We start from the raw sequence: 21612 nt of genomic DNA, 5'->3' as shown, positions 1-21612 counted from the left end.
TTACAGTAGATCCTGAAGAGGATAAAAATATCCAGTGGCACTAATTTGTAAAGTATTTGGTGGCTGTTTCTGTTTTGTTTTGGTAAGTAGGTAAATTATACATTGTTTAAAAAAAAAAAAAAAAACAAATCAGGAGCAGGCAGACCTCACCTGGGAGGCTGCATCCCATTTTGGAGTGCCTGAATTTGGGTCCTGTCTCTGCTTCCAATTCCAGTTTCCTGCTAATGTGCACCCTGGGCTGGCTCAAGTATTTTGAGTCCCTGACACCCACACGGGAGATGCAGATGGAGTTCCAGAATTCTAGCTTCTGCCTGACCTAGCCCCAGTTATTGCAGGCATTTGGGGAATTAACCAGTAGATGGTAGATCTTTCTGTCTGCCTGCCTGCCTGCCTTTCAAATGAATAGAAAGAAATAGAGGACTTCTAATAGGAAGCCATTCAGAACGTTTTTAAAAAATCAGAAATTATTGGCAAAAAATGCTGTAAAACTCATGTCCCGTGGGCTCAGCCTTCACCACCCTGTCTTGCCAGAGACAGCGCCATTCCCAGGTTTGTGTTTGTCTTTGTGCCTCGTGCAGTCTGCTGTAGCACAGCCTGCTGCACTCTGCTCGTCACGGCCCTCCTCACCCGGAAGCACGTGCCAGAGTCCTTCTCACAGCCCTTTCCTGGGAAGGCAGTGATGGGCTGGGTAGGAGCAAAGTCTTGAGAGCCTGAGGGAATGGCCTGGAATCTTGACCCTGCCACTTGCTAATGAAACTTCACTTGTGGCTCAGTTCTCTTATCTGTAAAATGGGGTAATAAGTGTGCCTACTTCATGGATTTACTGTGAGGAAGACAAGAAAGCACACATGGACCAGAGTCTGTGCTGCATTAGTATTGGCTATTATTATGTTTAAATCACCTTAATTTTCTTAGACCCCATTGATCGTGAGACAAATAGTTATTTTATGTGTTACTAAAAAAGAAAAGCAACTGCCAATAACACAGGTACCTTCTTGGCACTTAGAAGTTTTAGTTTGGTTATTGCAGAAGTCCTTTTAGGCTTGAGTGGACAGACGCTTCCAGCATGCGTGTCTCTTGAGAACTCACCCGAAAGAAGAAAAGGTGAAGTGCGTTGGGAAAGGTGCCCCCTGCTGTCTGTGCCCCCACCCTCCCCGCGAGCTGTCAGGTCTCTGCCTCCCCCACAGCCTTGCCCTCCCAAGCCACTGTCCCCATCCTGTTCTGATACAGGAGCCCCGTTGTTCACCAGCATACAACAGCCAGAGCCCAGCCCAGCCCTGCCCCAGCGGACCCTGGCCAGTTTGTCAGCTGAGAGTGACAGCACTGCAGTCTTGGCAGCCACCTGGCTGCCCGTGGGATGGCCACTGTGAGACCCATCCCAAGTTTGAAGATGACAGAATGTGAATAACGTCGCTTTGTAGAACCAGTGCAGCTCCGTGGATCCACCACAGTCTTTTTAATGACTACTTAGAATTCAAATGCTCACAAATTAAATCATGAAAGAGAATGTTTTTGAGATAAAAGCTTACTATGGAACCAAGCCTAAATGGCAGCCCCAAAATGTTTTTAAACATGAACATAAAAAGTGGTAAAAGCAGTGCTTCAGTGTTCAAAAGAGTAAGGGAATTTGCAATTAAAATGTTCACCTAATCCAATCATGCCCCTCAGAAACGCACACAGGCACCGCCCCTCCTCCCCAGCGTTTCTGTGTCTGGCCCATGAACATTAGCAAGGGTCTGGAGGGGACAAGCCGATATTCTGTAATCCACACCCCACCAGCAGCTGAGACTCACCAGCCAGCAGGGCAGAGAGAGGTTAAACTCTGAGCTAAGTGGAATACATAGACAGATTGGCTTTAAAAATACAGTCAAGGGGGCCCAAACATTGTGGCACAGCAAGTTAAACCACTGGTTGTGAAGCCAGCATCCAATGTTAGAGTGCCAGTTCGAATCCTGGCTGCTCCGCTTCCAATCCAACTCCCTGCTGTTGCACCTGGGAAGGCGATGGGCCACCCACGTGGGAGACCAGGCTGGAGTTCTTTGCCATTGTGGCCATTTAAGGAGTCTCTCTCTTTCTCTTCCTTATGTTCTGCCTTTAAGATAAATATTTAAAAATTATGCAGTTAAGGGAATGTTACCATAGTGATTAGACACCTGCATCCCACATAAGAGTGCCTGGGTTCCACTCTAATTTCCCACTAATGCAGACCCTGGGAAGCAGTGTTGATGGCTCAAGTAATTGGGCTCCTGACACTCATGTGCGAGAAACTTACTGCATTCCTTGCTACTGCCCTGGCATTGTGGCATTTGGGGAGTGAACTAGTGAATGAGACTTTCTCCCTCTCTCTCTCTCTCTCTCTCTCTCTCTCTCTCCACTCACTCTCTGTCTCTTCACCTCTCGAATAAATAGTGACATTTATATCAGTTACTCTAGAATATAGTTTCCTGCAGATCCAAGGAGGAGAATGGCATTGCGACTGGGTTGGGAAACCATATCAACAACAGAATCAAAGAGTCCATCTACAGAACTGTTCTCTTACAAGAAAATATGTTTCTTGCGGCCCACAGGTCTCCCACCACCTCCAGCACCCTGCCAGAATCAAGCTCAGCCTGACTCATGCGTGAGTCACAGTGCCTGCATAGACCAGCCTGAGTCAGACACGCAGTCCCCCTCTTCCAGCTGTCAAACAGAGTCCCACTCACCTTTTCTCCAGCACATAAGTGCTGATCATCAACACTCATTTTCTCTCCTTTCCCTTTTTTAATTCCTGCTAAATGCCCACACGTGGCAATTCAGAGGGACTCTAAAAGAGAAAAATCCAACATCAACTGAATCTCATTCACCAAAAGAAAAAAGACTTAGCTATATTCTCTAGCATTTTCTGTATGCATGCATCCTTACATTATTGCTTCTAAAGTTGAAACCATACTAAAGCTACTGTTTTGCAACCTGTTTTTTCCACTTAACAATTTATTAGGAACACTGACCTGTATACATAATTGGTCTTCTGTCATGAATATTTTTAGTAGCTGCATAATGGCCATAATATACTTAGTCAGTGTCTTATTGTTAGGTATTTGGGTTGTTTCCAGCTTTTTTTTGTTTTGTTTTGTTTTGTTTTGTTTTTCTTTCTTTTCTCATCTTTCTTCTGTTCATGAGGTTATTCAGTCCTTAAAATCCCATGGACTCTTAAGCCAGGCTGCCCTCTGAGTCAGATACCAACTTGATGGCCTTGCAGCACTTAACTGTCTGAATCTTTGTGTTGTCATCCAAGGGTGCATGGATTTCAGAAACATTTTGCTCCAAAATAAACTTACCTTTCAATTCAGTTCACCATGAACTTTTCAAAGTCGTCTCATACGTAAAACGGGTTCCCAGCGCTTAGGCATGTGAGGGCGGAAGTCAGGTACCTGAAGTGCCTGGCACCCATGGATGCTCAACAGGGTCACTCCTTATATTTCCCAGTGTGTTGCTTGGTGGTTATCTAACCTTAATAAAGATGAAGTTGGCACCTGCACGAGATGGCTCTTTTATTCCTTGTAGCAGAAGAGACCTCATTCTGGTTGTCCATTCATGCTGGAGAACGTTTCTGTTGAAAATGCATTTTCCCAGCATTAAGATCCTATAATTCCAAATTTAATTACATGAAAGCGGTCATCAGTGAAGGAAATGGATACTGATGTGGAATTAGAACCAACAGCTGTCTGAGGAATGCGAGTATTTATAGCTCTCTAGAGATCTGGGTTAGGATACTGGGGCTGCTGCTGCTGCTGCTCCAAGAAAATGCTGGGCAGGGTAGTTCCCCTTTTCTGTTGGTTGCTTAAACCGGTGGGGAGATGGCGTGACCATGTGGTGTTGGGTGCCTGCCAGCCATCTTCTATGTATACACATGGAAGGATCCAGAACTAGCCTTAGAAGAGGAAGCAGGAACAGAGAGTTCATGTATGATTAGGAGAAGAAAACCCAGGGAGGGCCATTTGTACTCCAGCTGCTTTTGCAGGTGTCTTCCTGGGCTTCTGCTGAGGAAACCAAGTGCCTGAGTCCTGTAAGACATGGGGTGAGGACATGAAGAGACAGGATGCCTTCCCCCACCCCACCCTCTCTTTGGCACATAGTTAGAACCGACCTTAGCTTTTCTAGCTGTCTCCTCCAAACCCCAAGTCACCAAAACCTCCCTTCTGCATTTCCTTACTCTTTTCTTGAAAAAGATTTATTTATTTACACTATTTAGGTATGTATTGAAAGGCAGACTGACAGAGAAGGGGAGAGAGAGATAGATAAATGTCTTCATCCACTGGTTCACTCCCCAAATGGCAGCAACAGGCTGAGCCAGGCTAAAGCCAGGAGCTAGGAACTCTATCTGGGTCTCCTGTGTGGGCCATCATCCACTGCTTTCCCAGGTACATTAGCAGGGAGCTGTATCAGAAGTGGAGCAGCCAGGAGTCGAACCAATGTGCCAGTACGGGATATCAGTGTTGCAAGCAGCTTAGCCCACTGTACCATGATGCCCACCCCAATTCCCTGCTCCTTCTCTCCTCTTGGCTAACATGTCCAGGTGGCAGAAGTGTTTGTTTTCCTATTGAGGCGCGTACTTCAAAAAGTTTTCAGGAAATAGAAGTAAAACACAGGTGTATTTGGGTGTAAAGTTTTTCATAATACACATTTTCTGTGAATATTCTGAAGACTCCTTGTATGCATGGATTTCAAAGGTTTTTTGCACCCAGTTAACCTATATTTCAATGTCATTTTCCATGAACTCTATGAGGTCCCCTCATAGAAGACAGGAATGTGGATTGCACTTTGAATTCATTTCTCCATGCTCTGTATATCCCACATTTCTATGTATATGTGTTATGAGCTAGTGCTCAAAGCACTTGGTACCTCTTAGAAGACCTGCTTTTTATTGCTGTTTCTGCTACTGTGTTTCTATTAATGTGAGGGTCCTGAACCATAAAATGCCTTCAGAAGCTATGAAGAAACAAATGACTAAAGTAGCCCAGATGGAAAGCAATAAGGAACAGTGTAGACTGTGGCAAACTGGAAAGTGTGTGCCCTGGCCAAAGTGTGCCGTGAGTAATAAGCACCAGCCTGTTGGTGTCATGGAGCTTACAGCGCTCTTATTACCTGATTAATGAATGAGTAAGCAAATGATTAAATAACTCTTTTCTCCACTTTAGATAGTTATAAAGATATTTTATGGTACGTGTGTGTGTGTGCGTGTGTGTGTATGATGTGACATGTGTAATATTTGCTGCCACTATTACAAATACCAGTGTTTCTTTAAAGTTCACTCAATTATCATCCTACGTTTTACATACCCCTCAGCAAAAGACAGTAAACACAATAAAATACAATAAGAAGTAGCATTGTATTTTCATAACACTAAATGCTGGAAAGCAAAAACTTTGCTTTTCCTTTCTTCTTCATTTTTCCCAAACAGTAACATGCATTAGCATAATTCTCATGGTAAATGTATAGAACAATCAGGAGGGGAAAGAAGAGGAAGGGGTGGAGTTTTCAGAATGGGAAAAGGATTTTACAGTTTGTCAAGGAGGATCAGGACCTCATTTTAGCAGACAAGATGCAGTCACACATACGTTACCTACTGCTTACCCAGATTTCAGTCATTGCCACACTCTTTCTTCATGATGATTCTCAGAAGAACGCAATGAATTTATAGCTACCTTTGAGTAGTTACAATCCATATTTTATGTTCTATCCCCTTTGAAATTCTCATGAAACAGAAAAGGCTAGGGTATGAATATTTGGGCAATTATTAATTATATATAAAAACCTTTGAATAATGCATCAAAGATCCATTAAAATGAATGGAAATAATGTATTTTAATTGTCTAGCCACAAACTATTTGAGGATAGTGAGTAATAGATGGAACAGTGAGGCCAGTGGCTCTCAAACCACGCTGATTGTAGATAGATAATGAGCAATGCATGTTTGAAATCCAGAAATACGTGGGAAGTCTCCTCTTGCTGTGTTTCCGAAAGAAAACCATACAATTGCTTTGAAATTATAGCAATTACAAGAGCTATATGCCCTTTAAAATAGTCCTGGCCAACATGGGTGGTACCTCTAATAAATCCAAACCTGAAGTTAAGTGTAGTATGGGAGGAAAGCTGGATTCAAAAACTCAAAGTGCAGACTGGAGACTTGCTTTGTGACCTTGGAGTACAGTTACTTATTGCCACAGTTATGATGTATAATAAAAAGCCACTCACATCAGTAACATACAGCCAGCCATAGCATTTTTCTGTTTAGGAGCCTGTAGGTCAGCTGGGCAGCTCTGCCAATCTGAGCCAGGCCTGGGCAGGCCTCCTCGGGTGTCCGCAGGAGTTGGTGATGTGCCTGTACTACTCGTGGCAGGTTTGGGGCTTCAGTGGGGACAGCTGGCAATTGAGCCCTGTGCCACAAAGCGTCTTGTCGCCAGCAGGCCAGCCTGAGGTGACAGCAGGGTTCCTTGGGGGGAGTTGGGGAGATGGATCACCGTCCCTTTCTTTGCCGTCAGTTAGCCAAGACAAGTCACAAGTCCAGAGTTAGGGACATGGACTCCACCTCTCCATAGGAGACCGTGTAGAGTCACATTACACAGTGGGTGGATACCAGGAGAGTCTGTCTCAGGTCTGGGGCAAGGCATTGACTTCTCAGAGTAAACATTATCTTGCCTGGAATCCACAGTGATTAGACAGCCTGAGGAGAGAACGGAAGTGAACATACTTCTAAATTAAAATTCAGGGCAACATGTGAAGTGAAGTGAAGTGAAGTGAGATGAGAAGTGGAGTGAGGAGTGGAGTGGAGAACAGTGGGCAGGGAGGAAAATCTTACCAAAGGATCTTAAACTTTTGTGCTTAGGTCTGTGGTCTAAGCCAGGTCCGGGAGATCCCCAATGGTGAAGTCAGGAAACAGCTCAGAGCAGCTGGTCCCCATGACACAACCCAAGGCCAAGGATGAAACCTCAGTTCGCGGTGGGGACTGCCCCTCCAGAGCCACTGACAACCAGCATTGTTCCTCGCAGGGAGTAAACTGGTCTTGTCGCTGTGCTTTGGAAGAAGTGGCACCTTTATCCCAAATCCTATTACCGTGTGGCTGGATTTCTGCAGTATCCTCTGAGTCGGCAGCGTCTTGCTGCCTGCCCTCTTCCCAGGTCCCCGCATGTGTTAATGATGTCCCTGGTATCATAGCCGGAAGTCAGCACAGGCGTTCCCTGAGCAGTGGTCGTCCTCACTGGCAGGGCCTCACCGAATGCCCACGCAGTCCTGGCCTAAGCACTGTCACACCGGCACCACCTCCCGTCCTGTCAAGATGGCCAGCAGGCATCATTGTCTGCCTCTCCCTGTTTCTGAGCATTCCCCATCCAGATCCTCCCTCTTTGCACACCCCGTTGGTGCTCTGTCTCTCGGCAGCAGCATTGGTTTTCCCTGCTGCGTGAGGTTGTGCTTAAGGGAAAAGAGGTTTCTGGGGGAACCAGGGCAGAGACGTTTCAGAAACGAGATCGACAGGCAAGGCTGACTTCCAGCAGCCTTTGTGCTCACTGCTCTGCTCCGTGCATCGAGTAGCCTTGAATTGGATACCTGAGAATCGTATCTGTACGGAACAAGATAAGCCTGCTGTTTTGTTTTCATCTCCGGCTGGGCTGGAGAGATCCAGGCCAATCAGCCCCCTGCAGCCTGCATCTTGCCAGACTGGTTATCAGTGAGGCCAGACAGACTTCAGAAGGGAGCACTGAGAACAGCCCCCCAGCCACAGGGTGGGGTGAGGTCCGGGTTTCCAGTTGCCTGTTCACTGTTGCCTGTTCACTCTCGCTACCAAGGCTTTCAGCAGACCTGGGTGGCCTCACTGAGCCTGCAGCCAGGGGTGGGAGCTGCCGCTGCGCTCCCCCCAAAGCCGTTCGTCATCTTAAAACCCGCTTAAAGGCTAACAGCAAACAAATCCTCCTTGAAAGCTGAGCCTGTTTTAAGACGTCTTTACTAAAATCCCCTGGGGAAGCATTCACTGCTGTGTCCTGTCAGTCCCTCTTCCTACAGGGAACGCCGTGGTGATTACAGCATAAGGAAGTGTGCGTCTGCCCAGGGCCCCGTGGTGATGATGTGGGACTGAGGTGGTCTTCTCCATTGCTGCCTGCCACCTCTTTGTCTTTCCGTCTCACCCGAGCAGTCCTTTCTCTGCCTTGCCTCAGTTAGGCACGCTGGGTGAGATGGGTGGTACAGGGCTGGGCAGGTCCTTCACCAAAAGGCCACGTGGAGACAGAATAACAGGATGCATAATCAAACTTCCTTCAGAATCAACAAGTATCCTCGGACATTGTGACATTTACTGTTACGGTATTCTGGGCTCTTTTCTGTGTGTGTAATCTTGTATCCTATTGCCAGACACTTCTTTTCATGACTTTATCTACTCAATAGACAGAAAAGGCTATACGATCCTACATTTGGATTTGACTAGCCTTTACAATGTACAAAAGTACTTAAAAGTACATTGGTGGGGGGAGCTGTGTTGTGGCGAAACAGAGTAAGCCACAGCCTGCCATGCCAGCATCCCATACAGGTGCTGATTCGTACCCCAGCTGCTCTACTCATGATCCACCCTCCTGCTAATGTGCCTGGGAAAGCAACGGAAGATGGCCCAAGTGCTTGGGACCCTGCACTCATGAGAGACCTGGATGAAGCTCCAGGCTCCTGCCTTCAGCCTAGCCCAACCTTGGCCATTGTGGCCATTTGAGAAGTGAACCAACAGATGGAAGGCCCCTCTCTCTCTCTTTCTCTCCCTCTCTCTCTCTCTCTCCCCCCACCCCCCTGTGTAACTCTGCCTTTCAAATAAATAAAGAAAAATCTTTTAAAATATTGTTTAAAGTTCATAGGTAATGCCATTAAAGATAAATTTATTTTGGTGTGGGGAGCAACCCGGACTAGACTGAGTTACTGGAATTAAGACTTATTCTATGCATCTGCTCTCCCACAATATGGCGCTGGGAGAGGAGAAAACAGCTTCTACGCAGCTGCCTCCAGTTCAACCAATAAACTGTAGGACCTACTCCTGATTAGAGGAGAGCAGCGTACTCGGCGTGTGGGCAGCCGAGTTAGGATTGGCGGAGGAGGACTATAAAGGAGGAGAGAGACGGCATTCACCAGGAACATCTACGGGGAACATCTAAGGGGAACACCTGTGCAGCCCCCGAGAGAGCCGGCCGGCGGTGTGCCGCTCCCCTGCGGAAGTGGGGAATGTGGCAGGGGGAACCGCCCTTCCACGGAGGTGGAAGGACCAGTAGCCAACCCGGGAAGAACCAGCAGCAAACCCGGGGAGGGCCGAGCAGACGAAAGAACAGCGCAGGGTCCTGTGTCGTTCCTCCACGAAGAGGGGGAGCGACATTTTGGTGCTAACAAACTAAATCCATGCGTACAAGGGGTCTTCAAAAATTTCATGGAAAACCTATATTATGAAAAAAAAACTGGATTTCAAACCTTGTTTGCACCAAAACTCTTGTATCTCTTTTTTATTTGTAGTTTTTTTCCAACCCATCTTTCAAAATACAGATCTTGCATTTTATTAAATGTGGGTTGATTTTATTCTCTTAGACCAACTACACATTCAAGCTAAAATTTGATGGGATCAAAAAGTAACCTGAACATATTAGATTTTTCCAGAAAAGAAAAAACTCAGTGGAAGAAAGTTTTAAGGAAACAGGTCCCGACTCTGTAGAAGGATGCCTCTGTCAGAGAGGTGATGCGGCATCAGGGGTTGGTCTGGTGAAGCGGGAGGTGTTAGAGTGGGTGGCTTTGGCAGTCCCTTAGAAAGTCACAGCACCTCCAACATTCAGTCTTCCTTTGTCTTGGATCTGAGTGAGTATAAAAGGGAAGAGAGCTGACATGCAGAGCCCCTGCCTGATGCCAAGCTCTAAACTCTGTTCTCTTTATTAAAAAAAATTTTTTTTGTTATTTATTTTGAGAGAGAAACAGAGATAAACCTCTAATTTGCTGTATCACTCTCCAGATGCCCACAATAGCTGGGGCTGGACAGGCCTAAGCCAGGAACTCCATCCACATGTGCCCCATGGAGGGCAGAGACCCAAGTACTTGAGCCATCACCCACTGCCTCCCTAGGGGGGCAGAAGCAAGGATCTTGAATCAGAACTGGAACTAAGATTCAAACCCAGACACTCCCATACTGGATGGGGTCATCCGAGTAGCTTCTGAGCCACTGCACCAAACACCTGCCCTGATCAAACTCTGTCAGTCCTTCTTCCAAAACATTGAATTGAGCAGTATTCACCCCATCTTACAGGTGAAGAAACTTGAAGGTCATAGAACTTACAGACTGTTCTTAGAGAAAGAAGTGAGGATGCAGAAGCTGAGTCCAGCTGACTCCTAGCACCCTGAGCTAACTACAGCAAAACCTGTTGCCTGCTTCCCGCCAGCCCTTGGTGGGGTTCTCCCTGCTTGTGCTGGTCCCCTGGGGATCCTGTTTCCTCACTGTGGACAGAGCTGGAGCTTTCAGTCATTACAGAGTCTAACAACAGGTGGCAGTAACTCCCTGTAACAATTGCCGTGCCTATGTTAAATCAGGTTAGACACACAGAGGGCTGAGCCTTTGTGACTGTGCTTCCAGCAGCAGCACTCCCGGCGGCGCAGCACTCCGGGACGGCCACGAAGGGGATGGGCTCCCCAGAGCTCCCTGCCTCGGAGGCCCTGCGTGTGGGAGGCAGCCCGCAGGGCTCTGCAGCAGGTGTGGGGTTCTTTACATTCCTCAGGGGTGAACCTGTGATATTGTTCAGTGACATCACTTGTCTTTTGGCAAGTGCCTTAAATAATGCCTTCTTTCAGAGGACCCTATTCTATTTGAGAAAAAAAAAAAAAAAGAGGAATTTGTATTCAGAGAGCTATGACCGTGGGATGCCACCTCTAGTGAGATTCTTTGGATTGTCCCCTGGGATAGGACCCTTGGTGACACCAGGCAGCCTTCTGCGGCTGAGGAGTCCATTCATGTTGACTGACAGGACTGTACACTCAGTGACTCAGCACACTTGAATCGTAGGTCAACTGTGTGTTTGGTATTGTGCTGGTTGCTATACTACGCCAGTCTTAAAGCGTTTTTCACTTAATGTGGAAGTTGCATGAAAAATCTAACGTTAGGAAACCTTCTAATAAAAATTGTCATTTGTAAGTGGAGGGTAATAGTGGCCCCTCACTTTTCTTATGAAGAACACATAAAACTACTTTCTGTTCATAAACATCAGCAGTCCTTTTGGCTGTGGCCAAGCAACAAATAGCAAAGAAGAATGTGTGTTCTGTTTGTTTCTTCCTAGACTGCAGAGTGGGATGAACCTGCAGATATGCTTTGTCAACGACAGTGGCAGTGATAAGGACAGCGATGCTGACGACAGCAAGACTGAAACCAGCTTGGACACCCCCTTGTCTCCCATGGTGAGTCCAATGGTCACCAGCCAGTGTGCAGTGTTGCTTTCCTGGCCATTCAGCTGCTTTTCTGTTGTGAATGTGGAACAAACCTTGCAGAGGTTAACAAAAGAAGCATCTCTTGAAATTGCATGCTCCTAAGATTGGACAGTGATTGAAAAATCAGAGTTGTGACTTAAAAGAATACATAAGCTTTATTAAAGTTAATGATTACTTTCCTATGAAACCATAAATCAGATATGTTCCAAAAAAATTATCAAGGAGAAAATATGCTGAATACCAGTCCCCATTCCCACCATGGCTTAGAAATGTGAGCTCATTCCTTCCGTGTGTATCACAAAAGTTGCTTGAATTATCATTGGTGCTTGTTGGTAGAATTCTCTCCTCTGTGTGAGAAATGTTTGCATCACTCACCTTTCCTACCAAAGACCAACAAGTAGAAACTGTGTGAGTCATTGGATACCTGAGATCTGAGGTCCAACACAGTGCCTTCACTTGGCAATGAATACTTAGTTGTGTCTGGTCACTTTAGGAAACTTGAGACCCAGGATTAAAGAAGTGTCTCAGGCTTGTCATAAACATGAGAGGCCTTCAAAGGTCCATGGAAGATGCATTATGGGAAAACTATGGATGAATTTCAAGAATTTTTTGTACCCAAAGCACCGTATTTTTTTCCATTATTACATTTTTCATGGTCTTTTTGAAGTATCTCCTGTAGTATATTTTCTTATTAAGTATACTCTTGATTACACTATTATTTTTAGTGCCCCTCCTGTTGGTGTGAAAATTAGATTGTATTGCATGGTAGACCTCTTGTATGTGACTTGAGATTCATCTGGGTCAAATCCAGCAGCTCAAGTTGGAGTGATGGAGGAAATTCAGCCCCTGAGAGGGCCCCAGGCACGTTGTCACCCTCTCCAAGTGATGCTAACTGGCATGGAACGCTCAGCCTGCTGTTTTTCCCCTTTGCAGAGCAAACAGAGTTCTTCCTATTCTGATAGAGACACTACTGAAGAGGAATCTGAATCCTTGGATGACATGGACTTCCTTACAAGGCAAAAGAAATTGCAAGCTGAAGCCAAAATGGCCCTTGCCATGGCCAAACCAATGGCCAAAATGCAAGTTGAAGTGGAAAAGCAGAACAGGAAAAAGTCTCCCGTCGCTGATCTTGTAAGCAGCAAACACTGAAGCGCAGGCGGGTGAGGGCTGCCAGTGGTTGACGCTGTCCCAGTCCTTTCCCAGAGTTGTGCAAACTGGGGTTTCTCCAAGGCAGTTTGTAAAAAGTACTGTCATTGAGAAATAATGAAATCTGTTTCTTTTCCCTTTCTACTGTACCTTCCACTTAAAGACAAATCAGCAACAGATTTCACAAAAGCAGACTTTGCTCTTGATTCATATCTACCATGTTTGTTGGGGGCAATATCAGCTGTCATGGGCCTAGTTCAAAAACCTCTTAGTGGTGGCCAACTCACAATTGCTCTAGTTCTTACTACCACCTTTCAGTGGAGACAGCATAGCATAGTAAGTAAGAGCCAGGGCTTTGGAGTTTAAGTCCCAAGCTGCCATTGACTGCCATTGCGTTCTAGACAAGTCACTTAGGTCTCAGTTTTCTCATAAAATGAAAATAATCACACCTATGTCAGTGCACAGTCATGAGAACTCAACCAGATGAAGCCTTTAAAGTATATCCTACAATGCTTGCAGCTGGTACAAAATGATTAAACAGTAGCTGATGCCATTAATTTTATCCACATCATTGACATTAATTCATGGGCTATAATAATTATGGTTCTCACAGCCTGTATCAAATCACAAGGCTTTTGTTGCTGGTAGTGTAGCATTGTGGTACCAGCAGCATGCAAGTGGTAGGTAATGGAGCGTGTGTAGGTAGGGCCCTGCGTTGGGCCGGTCACAACCTCAGAAGCCATTCAAGCACACAACCTGAATTGCAGTGAGTGAATGAGGGTGGGTCTCCTAAGGGAAAACCAGTCTTGTGTTCAGTGTGCTTGCAGCTCTGCTCACACCTCTGTTTCTTCCCCTTTGTGTCTTCAGCTGCCCCACATGCCTCATATAAGTGAATGCTTGATGAAAAGGAGTTTAAAACCCACTGACCTGCGAGACATGACTATTGGGCAGCTACAGGTGATAGTGAATGATCTCCATTCCCAGATAGAAAGTAAGTGTGAGATATGCTTGTCATGGGGTCTTAACAGTAAAACAGTGGGATGGTGCTGCTTTGTTGGTTCAGCATTTCACTGGGTCCCTCCTTTGTGCTTCCAAGAAAAGGAAGAGAATCACAGGCTCTTTTGTTGTTGCTTAGGGATTCTTTTTTCTTAACTGTCAAATATTCAGAGACTTTAGGAGTTTTTCAAGGTTCCAAGAGGTTGCAGGTCCTTTTTACTTATCTTATATCCCCAGCTCCTAACACAGTGCATGTATTTGACTCACAACATATGTTTATAGAATATAATTCAATGATTATGAGTCACTTATTATATAATTATGCCTTCTTCTTTACTTGTGCATACATTTGTTGTAGGTATCATCGTCATGAGTCAAATCAAATTAGGCCTATTTTATGAGACTCCAAGTGGTGGGAATTTATTTGAGCAATATGTGAAAATTACAGGGTGATGAAGAGTGGGCCTTTTATTCCCAGAATGAAGAAGCACCTCTAACAGAAATGTCCAGAGGGCTGTGAGTGCTACTCACTCGAGATGATTGGTCCTGCAAGGAACAGGGAGTTGCTTGGCCTAATCAAAGAACAGTCTCACCTAGACAGTGTGGTTAGGCCACATGTATTCAGCATCTTTCCAGCCTCTGGAATGCATGAGTCTATAAACTCCTGTGGATTTACAGACTAAAAGAGACATGGCAACCAAAAGCACTCAAACAAACCAACTATAAAAAAGCATTTATGAGCCAAGTGGGAAATTTTGAAACCTTATTGAATGTTTCATTGAAGATTGGTTGATTAGCTTTAGGTATGATACAGGGATTGTGGCTATGTGATTTTGTTTAAAAGTCTCTGTGTTGTAGAGATACATACTAAAGCGGTTAAAGACAAAATAATGTGATGTCTAGATTTTGCTGTAAACTCACTCAGGGTTGGATGTTTGGCCTAGCAGTTAAAACTCTATAAGGGATGCCCACAGCCCATGCTGGAGTGCCTGCATCCAGTTCTGGCTCTGCTCCTGATCCCAGCTTCCTGATAATGCCTGTCCTGGGAGACAGCAAGTCCTGACCCAGAGAGTTGGGCTCCTGACCCCCAGCTTCAGCCTGGCCCAGGCCAGCCATAGCCATTTTCAGATATTTGGAAAATGGTGAGTGAACCAATGGATAGAAGCACGTTGTCTCTCTTACTCTCTCTCTCTCTCTCTCTCTCTGCCAAATAGAATAGACTAGAATAGAATAGAATAATCCAGTATGAGAAAAAGAAATGTGATTCAAGATTGACCATGTGTTAATAATTGTTTAAACTGGTTGGATCCATGTGAACTCATTAAACTGGTTTCCTTTACTTATCATTGGGTTTGGAAATTTCCATAACAAAAACTTTAAAACTTCATTGAGGGTGGAGGGGTGGATTCCTTTGTAGTAAGGTTTCAGATATGCAGGTGCTTTAATGAGTGGTAGTATACACAGCCAGCCCCAGAGCCCACTGGAACAAATGAAATGTTTGCAGTAGGTCTGATATGGCTGTATTCAGAGCCAACTAAACACATTCAATATTATTCTAAGATCAAGAGAAATGGCTTCACATTTTAATTAAGAAACCTTGGGTTCACAGGGTTCTTTTGCCTTTTAGTTGAGAATTACTTATTAGCATTGTCATTCTTTCCAGGCCTGAAAAGCTTTTCTGGTATTTTACCACAAAAACACCTTCCTTAGATTTTTAAATAATAAAATTGCTCTCTAGTCCTTTTCAGGAATAGATGAAATTTTAGACCTCTTTTCGTGTGATTTTTCTCTTTTTAAAATTGGAAGCTAGTCTGAACTAAAGGCAGGAGAATGTATCATTTGAAGCTAGGATCTCTAAAGGCACTAAGGGTGAGGGGCAGGGATGCCGTCTGAACACTGCCTTCTGTGTCCTGTGTCGCTGCCCAGAGCTCCTGCTAGACAAGTGCTCTCCCCCACGTCTGGACCTAGAAGCTCTGATTCTTAGCTTCTCAGATGGGGGAATTCAAGAGCGAACCCTCCCCCCCCTTTTGTTTTTTGAAGATTTATTTGATTTATTTGAAAGGTAAGAGATATATATAGAGAGAGGGAGAAACAGAGACACAGAGATCACCCATCTGCTGGTTCACTTCCTAAGTGGCTGCAATGGCCTGGGCTGGGCCAGGACAAAACCAGGAGCCTAGAATTCCATCCTAGTCTCCATTTGGATGGCAGGGTGCCCAAGTACTTGGGCTATCATCCGCTGCCTCTCCAGGTTCATTGGCAGGAAGCTGGATTGAAAATGGCGCAGTTGGGACTTGAACCAGTGCCCATGCAGGATGCCATTGTTGCAGGCAGCAGCCTAACCCATGAGCTACAAGGCTAACCTCTGAATGAGAACCTTTTACTAGTTCATATGTTTAAGAGGCAGGAGCCACATTAACCCAATGCACTGACTTAAGAAGATTAGATAGGTTTCTGTCTACATACAGTTTATGCCCAATATGAGCCTGAGGAACATTGTCCTTGGCACCCTTGCTGTGCAGATGTTTGAAAGGCTGTTTCTTCAGGTCTCACACATCTGGCTACTCCGGAAGTCTGACTTAGCCCTGGTACTCCTCCGGGCCAGGGAACCGCAGAGCCTGTGAGCCTCCCCAAGGGGCAGCCCCTCCAGCTGGGCGTCTGGGGAGGTACTGGCAGGTGCCAGGGGCCCCTCCGACTCTCAGTGTCAGGAACATCTTGAGAGCAAAGTGCTGCAGACTTGGCTGTCCACTTTTCTTCCAGACAGAATCCCACTGCTGCTAACAAGCTCTTCTCCTAACAGCTGATAGTTGTTGCCCTTGTAAATGGGAACATAATCTGGAGCTATTTCTTACTCTGTGCCTTTTCTTCCAGCACCTCTCTGGTTCTGTAAACTGGTCATGTTTTTCCACTTGGGGACTTCGGGGCTTAAGAGACATTAATAGGAGCATCTGCGTCTTCACGGGAATACCTCTGCCTGCTGGGCTTGGGTGCCTGTCCTTTGCGATGGGCCCGTGACACACATGTGAGGATGCCTGTGTAGTTCCACCTTCTGACATGGCTGTGGTTTCCTGTCTTCGTCGCAGGCTTGAATGAAGAGCTGGTGCAGCTGCTCCTCATCCGTGATGAGCTGCACACAGAGCAGGATGCCATGCTGGTGGACATCGAGGACTGGACCAGGTCAGTGTGGCCTCAGCCTCACCAAAGCGGGCAAAGAGCCCAGGGGCAACAGTTGGCTCTGACCAACACAAGGCAAAAGTTTTTAAAAAGTATATTGATAAAACTTAATCTTTTCTTAATGAACATGACCAAAAAAAAAAAAAAAAAAGAATTAGCTCTGGAGAGCTTCCTCCTTTATTTCTTTAACTCCCCTGAGCTTTGTTGATATCAGCTGTTTAGACAGAGGGGGCACAGCCAGAACTCCCTCTTACCAAATGCATTGCCTTGGTTTTTTTAAATGGATGCATCCATGGATGTATAATGTTCACATTAGGGTAAGCATGTCATCTTCTCCAAGGCTGATCGTGTCTTTGTGATGAAAACATTCAAATAGCCTTCCTTAAGCTTTTTTGAAATACACAGTACATGTATGGTCATTCTCTCGTGCCAGCATAATGCTGGGGCTTATTTCTCCTGGCACACTGTAACTTGGGACTCATTGGCCAATCATCTGCTTCCCTCCCCACTGTGACCACTGTTCCACTCTCAACTTCGATGAGGTTGGCCTACACAGATTCCACATATGAGTGAGCTCTCTCAGTATTGGTCTCTTTGTGCCTGGAGTATTTTGCTTTGCTTTCTGACAGCCAGCCTCCCCTTCTGATGGACTGTCAGTGCATTAGGAGTTCTTATACCTCCACCTAAATCAGGTCAGCAGTTCTGACCCCGGAGACCTTTGCCCTGAAGGACTGTCCCCCCGGGGAGTTGGCCCAAGCCATTCAGTGCTGGCGTGTTGCCAGCATGTGAGCGCCACATGGCGGATGCCACAAAGCAGCACCAGCTGTTATGTGAGCCAGCTCTTGGGCATCTCTGCCATGCCCAGAAGGCAGGGACCCTGGCATCTTTCCACAGCCCCAGTGCAACCAAATTGTTCTCACCAGAAAACTCCAGGACTTGGATTTCTAGCTGGGCTGGGCTCCAGTCACCTCTCTTAAAGAGGGAAGGAATGCTTACCCCGCTAAGGGATAAGGAAAGTAAGCTTAAGTTGGCCCAGGATCTTGCATTTCTTAGTAGTTTTCCTACTAGGAAATCCCAGCATATGTGTACATTATATATCATGTATGTACATTGTAAAGCATGCATGTAAAGTACATGAAATACTGTAAATAGTCTTATAATCATATTTATAATTCATATTTCTTAGACAGTACATGCGAATTCATTAAACCAGAAGACAGAGGCAGTCTTTCAGCCTAATGGTTAAGACATCTGCTTCCCATATCACAGTGCCTGGGTTCATTTCCTGGCTTTGGCTCCAGATTCCAGTTTCCTGGTCATGCAGACTCTGGGAGGCAGCAGGTGATGGCAGGTTGGGTCCCTGCCAGCCACATGGGAGACGTGGGTTACATTCCCAGTTCCCAGCTTAGTCCTGGCCCAGACCCAGCCATTGGGGAGTGAACCAACACTTGGGAGCTCTCTATCTCTTGATTAATGAGAAAATAATAATAAAATTAATAATAAGCCAGAAGGCAATAATTGTATTCAATCCCAAGAATCGTATTCAGAGAGTAGAAATCTTCCCAAGGGAAGCCAGAACACTCCTTGTCACAGTCACATCCAGAATCATCCCTGAGAAGCCTGGAAACGTGAATGTTGATGCTGCCCTCAGCACCTGCCAGAGGGCTCCAGCTCAGTGGGAACACTGGTGAAAGTAATTTGCTGAGGATGCAGTGTTAAAAAATAGTTTGGGTAGCAAAACAGTTGCTGCTGCAAAACTGGGTTTAGCCTTTTCTTTGAAGACCCATGGACAGCCCTCTGTTTCATGTCCTTTAAATATTATACAGCCTCATCTCTAACCAAAAAAAGAGGTGGGGGTGGGGGGACAAAGGACGCCAGTAAGCCTCCTCATGCTCCCTGAGCACATTTGCCTGCAAATGAAACACTGAAATCACAGTAACACTCAAATGTATTATTGCCATCTACAGACATACTGAGGCACTGCACCAAACACAACAGTAAAACTGATTCCGTTTTGTGAGCCCAATAAATTTGCACACTAATATTGAGTTGATGGGAAATCAGTGGTGAAATAGAGAACCAGGACCGAAGTTTCCTGAAAAAAAATATATATGAGCTCTTTGGTAAGCGCTTTGATTTGCCTGTGATAGCAGAGACCCTCTGCCCTCTCTATATGTCTAGTTCTATATGGCAAGGCTGGCATTTGTCATTAAGAGGGACATTGGGAGCCCTCTTCCCGTTCCTCAAAGTGTTGGGCTCATGCTTAGGTTTCTGTACCTTTCAGATTGTGTGATCATGGAAATCAGGGTAGGCAGGACTATGAGGTTAAAAGGAAAGGAGTCACCAACTTAATTGCTTCTTTATACTTAGAGAGAGGAAGCTGCCATCTGCTACTTCACTCCCCAAATTCCTGCAGTGGCCGAAGCCAGGAGCTGGGAACTCAATCCAGGTCTCCAGTGTGAGTGGCAGGAACTCAATTATTTGAGCTGTCACTGCTGCTGAAGCTGTAGTCAGGAGCAGGTCTTTGGAAGGGGACTGAGGCTTTCTGATGTCGGACGCCAGCGTCTTAACCACTAAGCTAAACACCTGACCCAGGGGTCACAAATTTAAAGCTGTCTTGGGAACCCTTTAAATTTGAGTAATTCTGCAATAGATAGGACATGGTGCCTCTACAATGCCCTTAGTTTGGTGGAGAGAGGTTCTATGTCTAGTCCTGGCTACAGAAGTTATCTTATTACCCAGGGTGTGCAGATGAGGGGACAGGGGCACCTAAATATTCCTAAAGGTCATGGTCACAGAGTCCTGTGGCCACATAGTGAAAGGCTGAGAGGGTGGCTATGGGGACTGCTAGGAAACTTGGTTCTCCTCTTCCCTTTACCTGTCCAACTCCTACAACTCCTGGTGTCAGCGCCCATCAGTGTTTAAATTTAGAGCCACCTGGAGAGCTTTACAAACTCCCAATGCTTGGGCCCCTCCCCTAGAGATGCTGATCTAATTATTAGGGTGGAGGGGGAGGAGGTATCTGAAGTTTTCAAAGCTTTTAGCTGATTCTAATATACAGTCAAATTTGAGAACCACTGATTTAGGTGACCCCTATTTAGAGAAGTACTCCAGACCTCCAGAGACTTTGCTTGCCAACAGTCATGCTCCCTTGTGGTGCGTTGTCAGTGTAGGACTGTACTCCACCTCATCAGGCGGCACTTGTGGCATAACAGGACGTTTTCCTAACGGATGACTCCCACACGCAAACACCTGCTGCAGAGTTGGCCCTAAGTCAGTCCATGTTAGCCTATTTCCAGAATATGAGCAGTCACAGGGTGGGTGCGACAGGCTCCACTGGCTGTTACATGAACCAGACTTTGATCACCAAGATCAGATTAGGACCCCCTTCTCTGTATTCTTGGCCTCATCCTGTTCCTACTATGTGGAGTCCAGTCACACTGAGTTCTATGTGTGTGCCATCCCCATACAGTCCCTGAAAGTAGAGACAGCACCACTTTTCATTCATGTTCCCAGAGCCTAGGTGGGGGCTTGCCAGATGCACAGTAGGTCCTCACGAGCAATTCTTATTTAAAAAACATCCTTTGGGGGTTTGAGTACAATGAGTCTTAATAGGATTTTAATGCAAATTACTGATGAGAACCTTTTAGTTTTATGAACTGAAACCCTTCTCCTTTGTTTACAGTTTTAGTGAAATTCATCTTTTTGTGTCTGTCTTAGAATAACATTCAACTTTTGATATTTTCTGAGCTGTTTACTGTCTTCATTTCCTTCTCAGAAAATCCTTTGATGTTTCTATTTGTGCAAACACACACACACACATTTTAAAACTGATGAACTGTAATCTAATTAGCTGCAGTAGAATTGTAGCTCACTAGGTAGCAAAATAGTGTGCTGAATTTACTTATGGGCTACATTATGAAAATGACCTACGTGCTTTGGTCCCCAGGAACAAGACCCTGACATCTGCTAAGAGGGATGACTGTTTAAGGAGTGGAGAGCAGATGTCTTCCCTGAGTAGTTTATTGTCAGATGAGTGTCACCATTTATTTGTGGGCTGCTGAGTGTGGCAAGGACACTGGAGTCACTTCCCTATTTCTGAAAGTATTTGTGGTTTGTCTTCTCTATACCAGAGAAAACAGAAATTCAGCCTAAAACCAATGAATTAAACTTGACGTCACTAATACCCCAAGTCTAGGCACACACAGACTATCCCTAAACCCTTGATGACAGATGGAAACCACAGCCTTAGATGTTTTTCTCTTGCCTAAATTTATCATTTCCTATGGTCTTCCTTCAAAACCATTGTCTTTCACAGTCATCATATCCTTCTCTCCAGGAAGTACCCATTCAAGTGATGTAAACGGAGCGGCCATTCCTCCTCTTCTGACTGCACCATGCAGCTGCTGGGTGGGCATGACTCTGGGCTCACGGGTCATAAGACTTATCCCAACCCGCCCCCACCTCACTACCATGATCATGCCCAGGGGATTAATTGGGCGGTGTGGGGTAGGGATTAGGGGACGGATGGTACTCACTCATATTTGGAAATTCTGTACATCCATAAGGGCTTGCCATTGGAGAAACATTAGTTATGTGAGAGGGAATTCAGTTATTAGCCCTAGGTTCTGTCAGGAGCCTTGATGCCTACATCTTGGTTGAAGCCTACATCTGCATCTCTATGTACGTGTTGTTTAAAGCAGGCACTCAGCCTCGTTTTAACTTTCTGATCAGCATTTATTTTCTCTCTGCTGTCTCTGTGTTTGCTGTTTGTCCCCTCAGCACCGGGATCAGTGCCTGCCTTCTAGAAGGCACTTGTCAAATGTGTGTTGATAA

General features: G+C 45.6%; 1 protein-coding gene across 10 annotated transcripts in view; it reads left to right on the top strand.

Moving 5' to 3' along the window:
- The window catches only part of SCHIP1 (schwannomin interacting protein 1), a 686877-nt gene that overhangs the window by 664354 nt on the left and 911 nt on the right, over positions 1 to 21612 (top strand). For all 10 annotated transcript variants that reach the window (XM_089332151.1, XM_089332150.1, XM_008266404.5 and 7 more), the window contains 4 exons: positions 11313 to 11430; positions 12394 to 12591; positions 13474 to 13597; positions 16686 to 16779. In XM_089332151.1, the coding sequence (XP_089188277.1) occupies positions 11313 to 11430; positions 12394 to 12591; positions 13474 to 13597; positions 16686 to 16779 (534 nt within the window). The remainder of the gene's footprint in view (positions 1 to 11312; positions 11431 to 12393; positions 12592 to 13473; positions 13598 to 16685; positions 16780 to 21612) is intronic.

Source organism: Oryctolagus cuniculus, chromosome 4 (assembly GCF_051225735.1).
Source record: "Oryctolagus cuniculus isolate XC-2025 breed Fujian yellow rabbit chromosome 4, ASM5122573v1, whole genome shotgun sequence".
Taxonomy (NCBI): domain Eukaryota; kingdom Metazoa; phylum Chordata; class Mammalia; order Lagomorpha; family Leporidae; genus Oryctolagus; species Oryctolagus cuniculus.
This window is presented reverse-complemented; position numbering and strand designations above follow the sequence as displayed.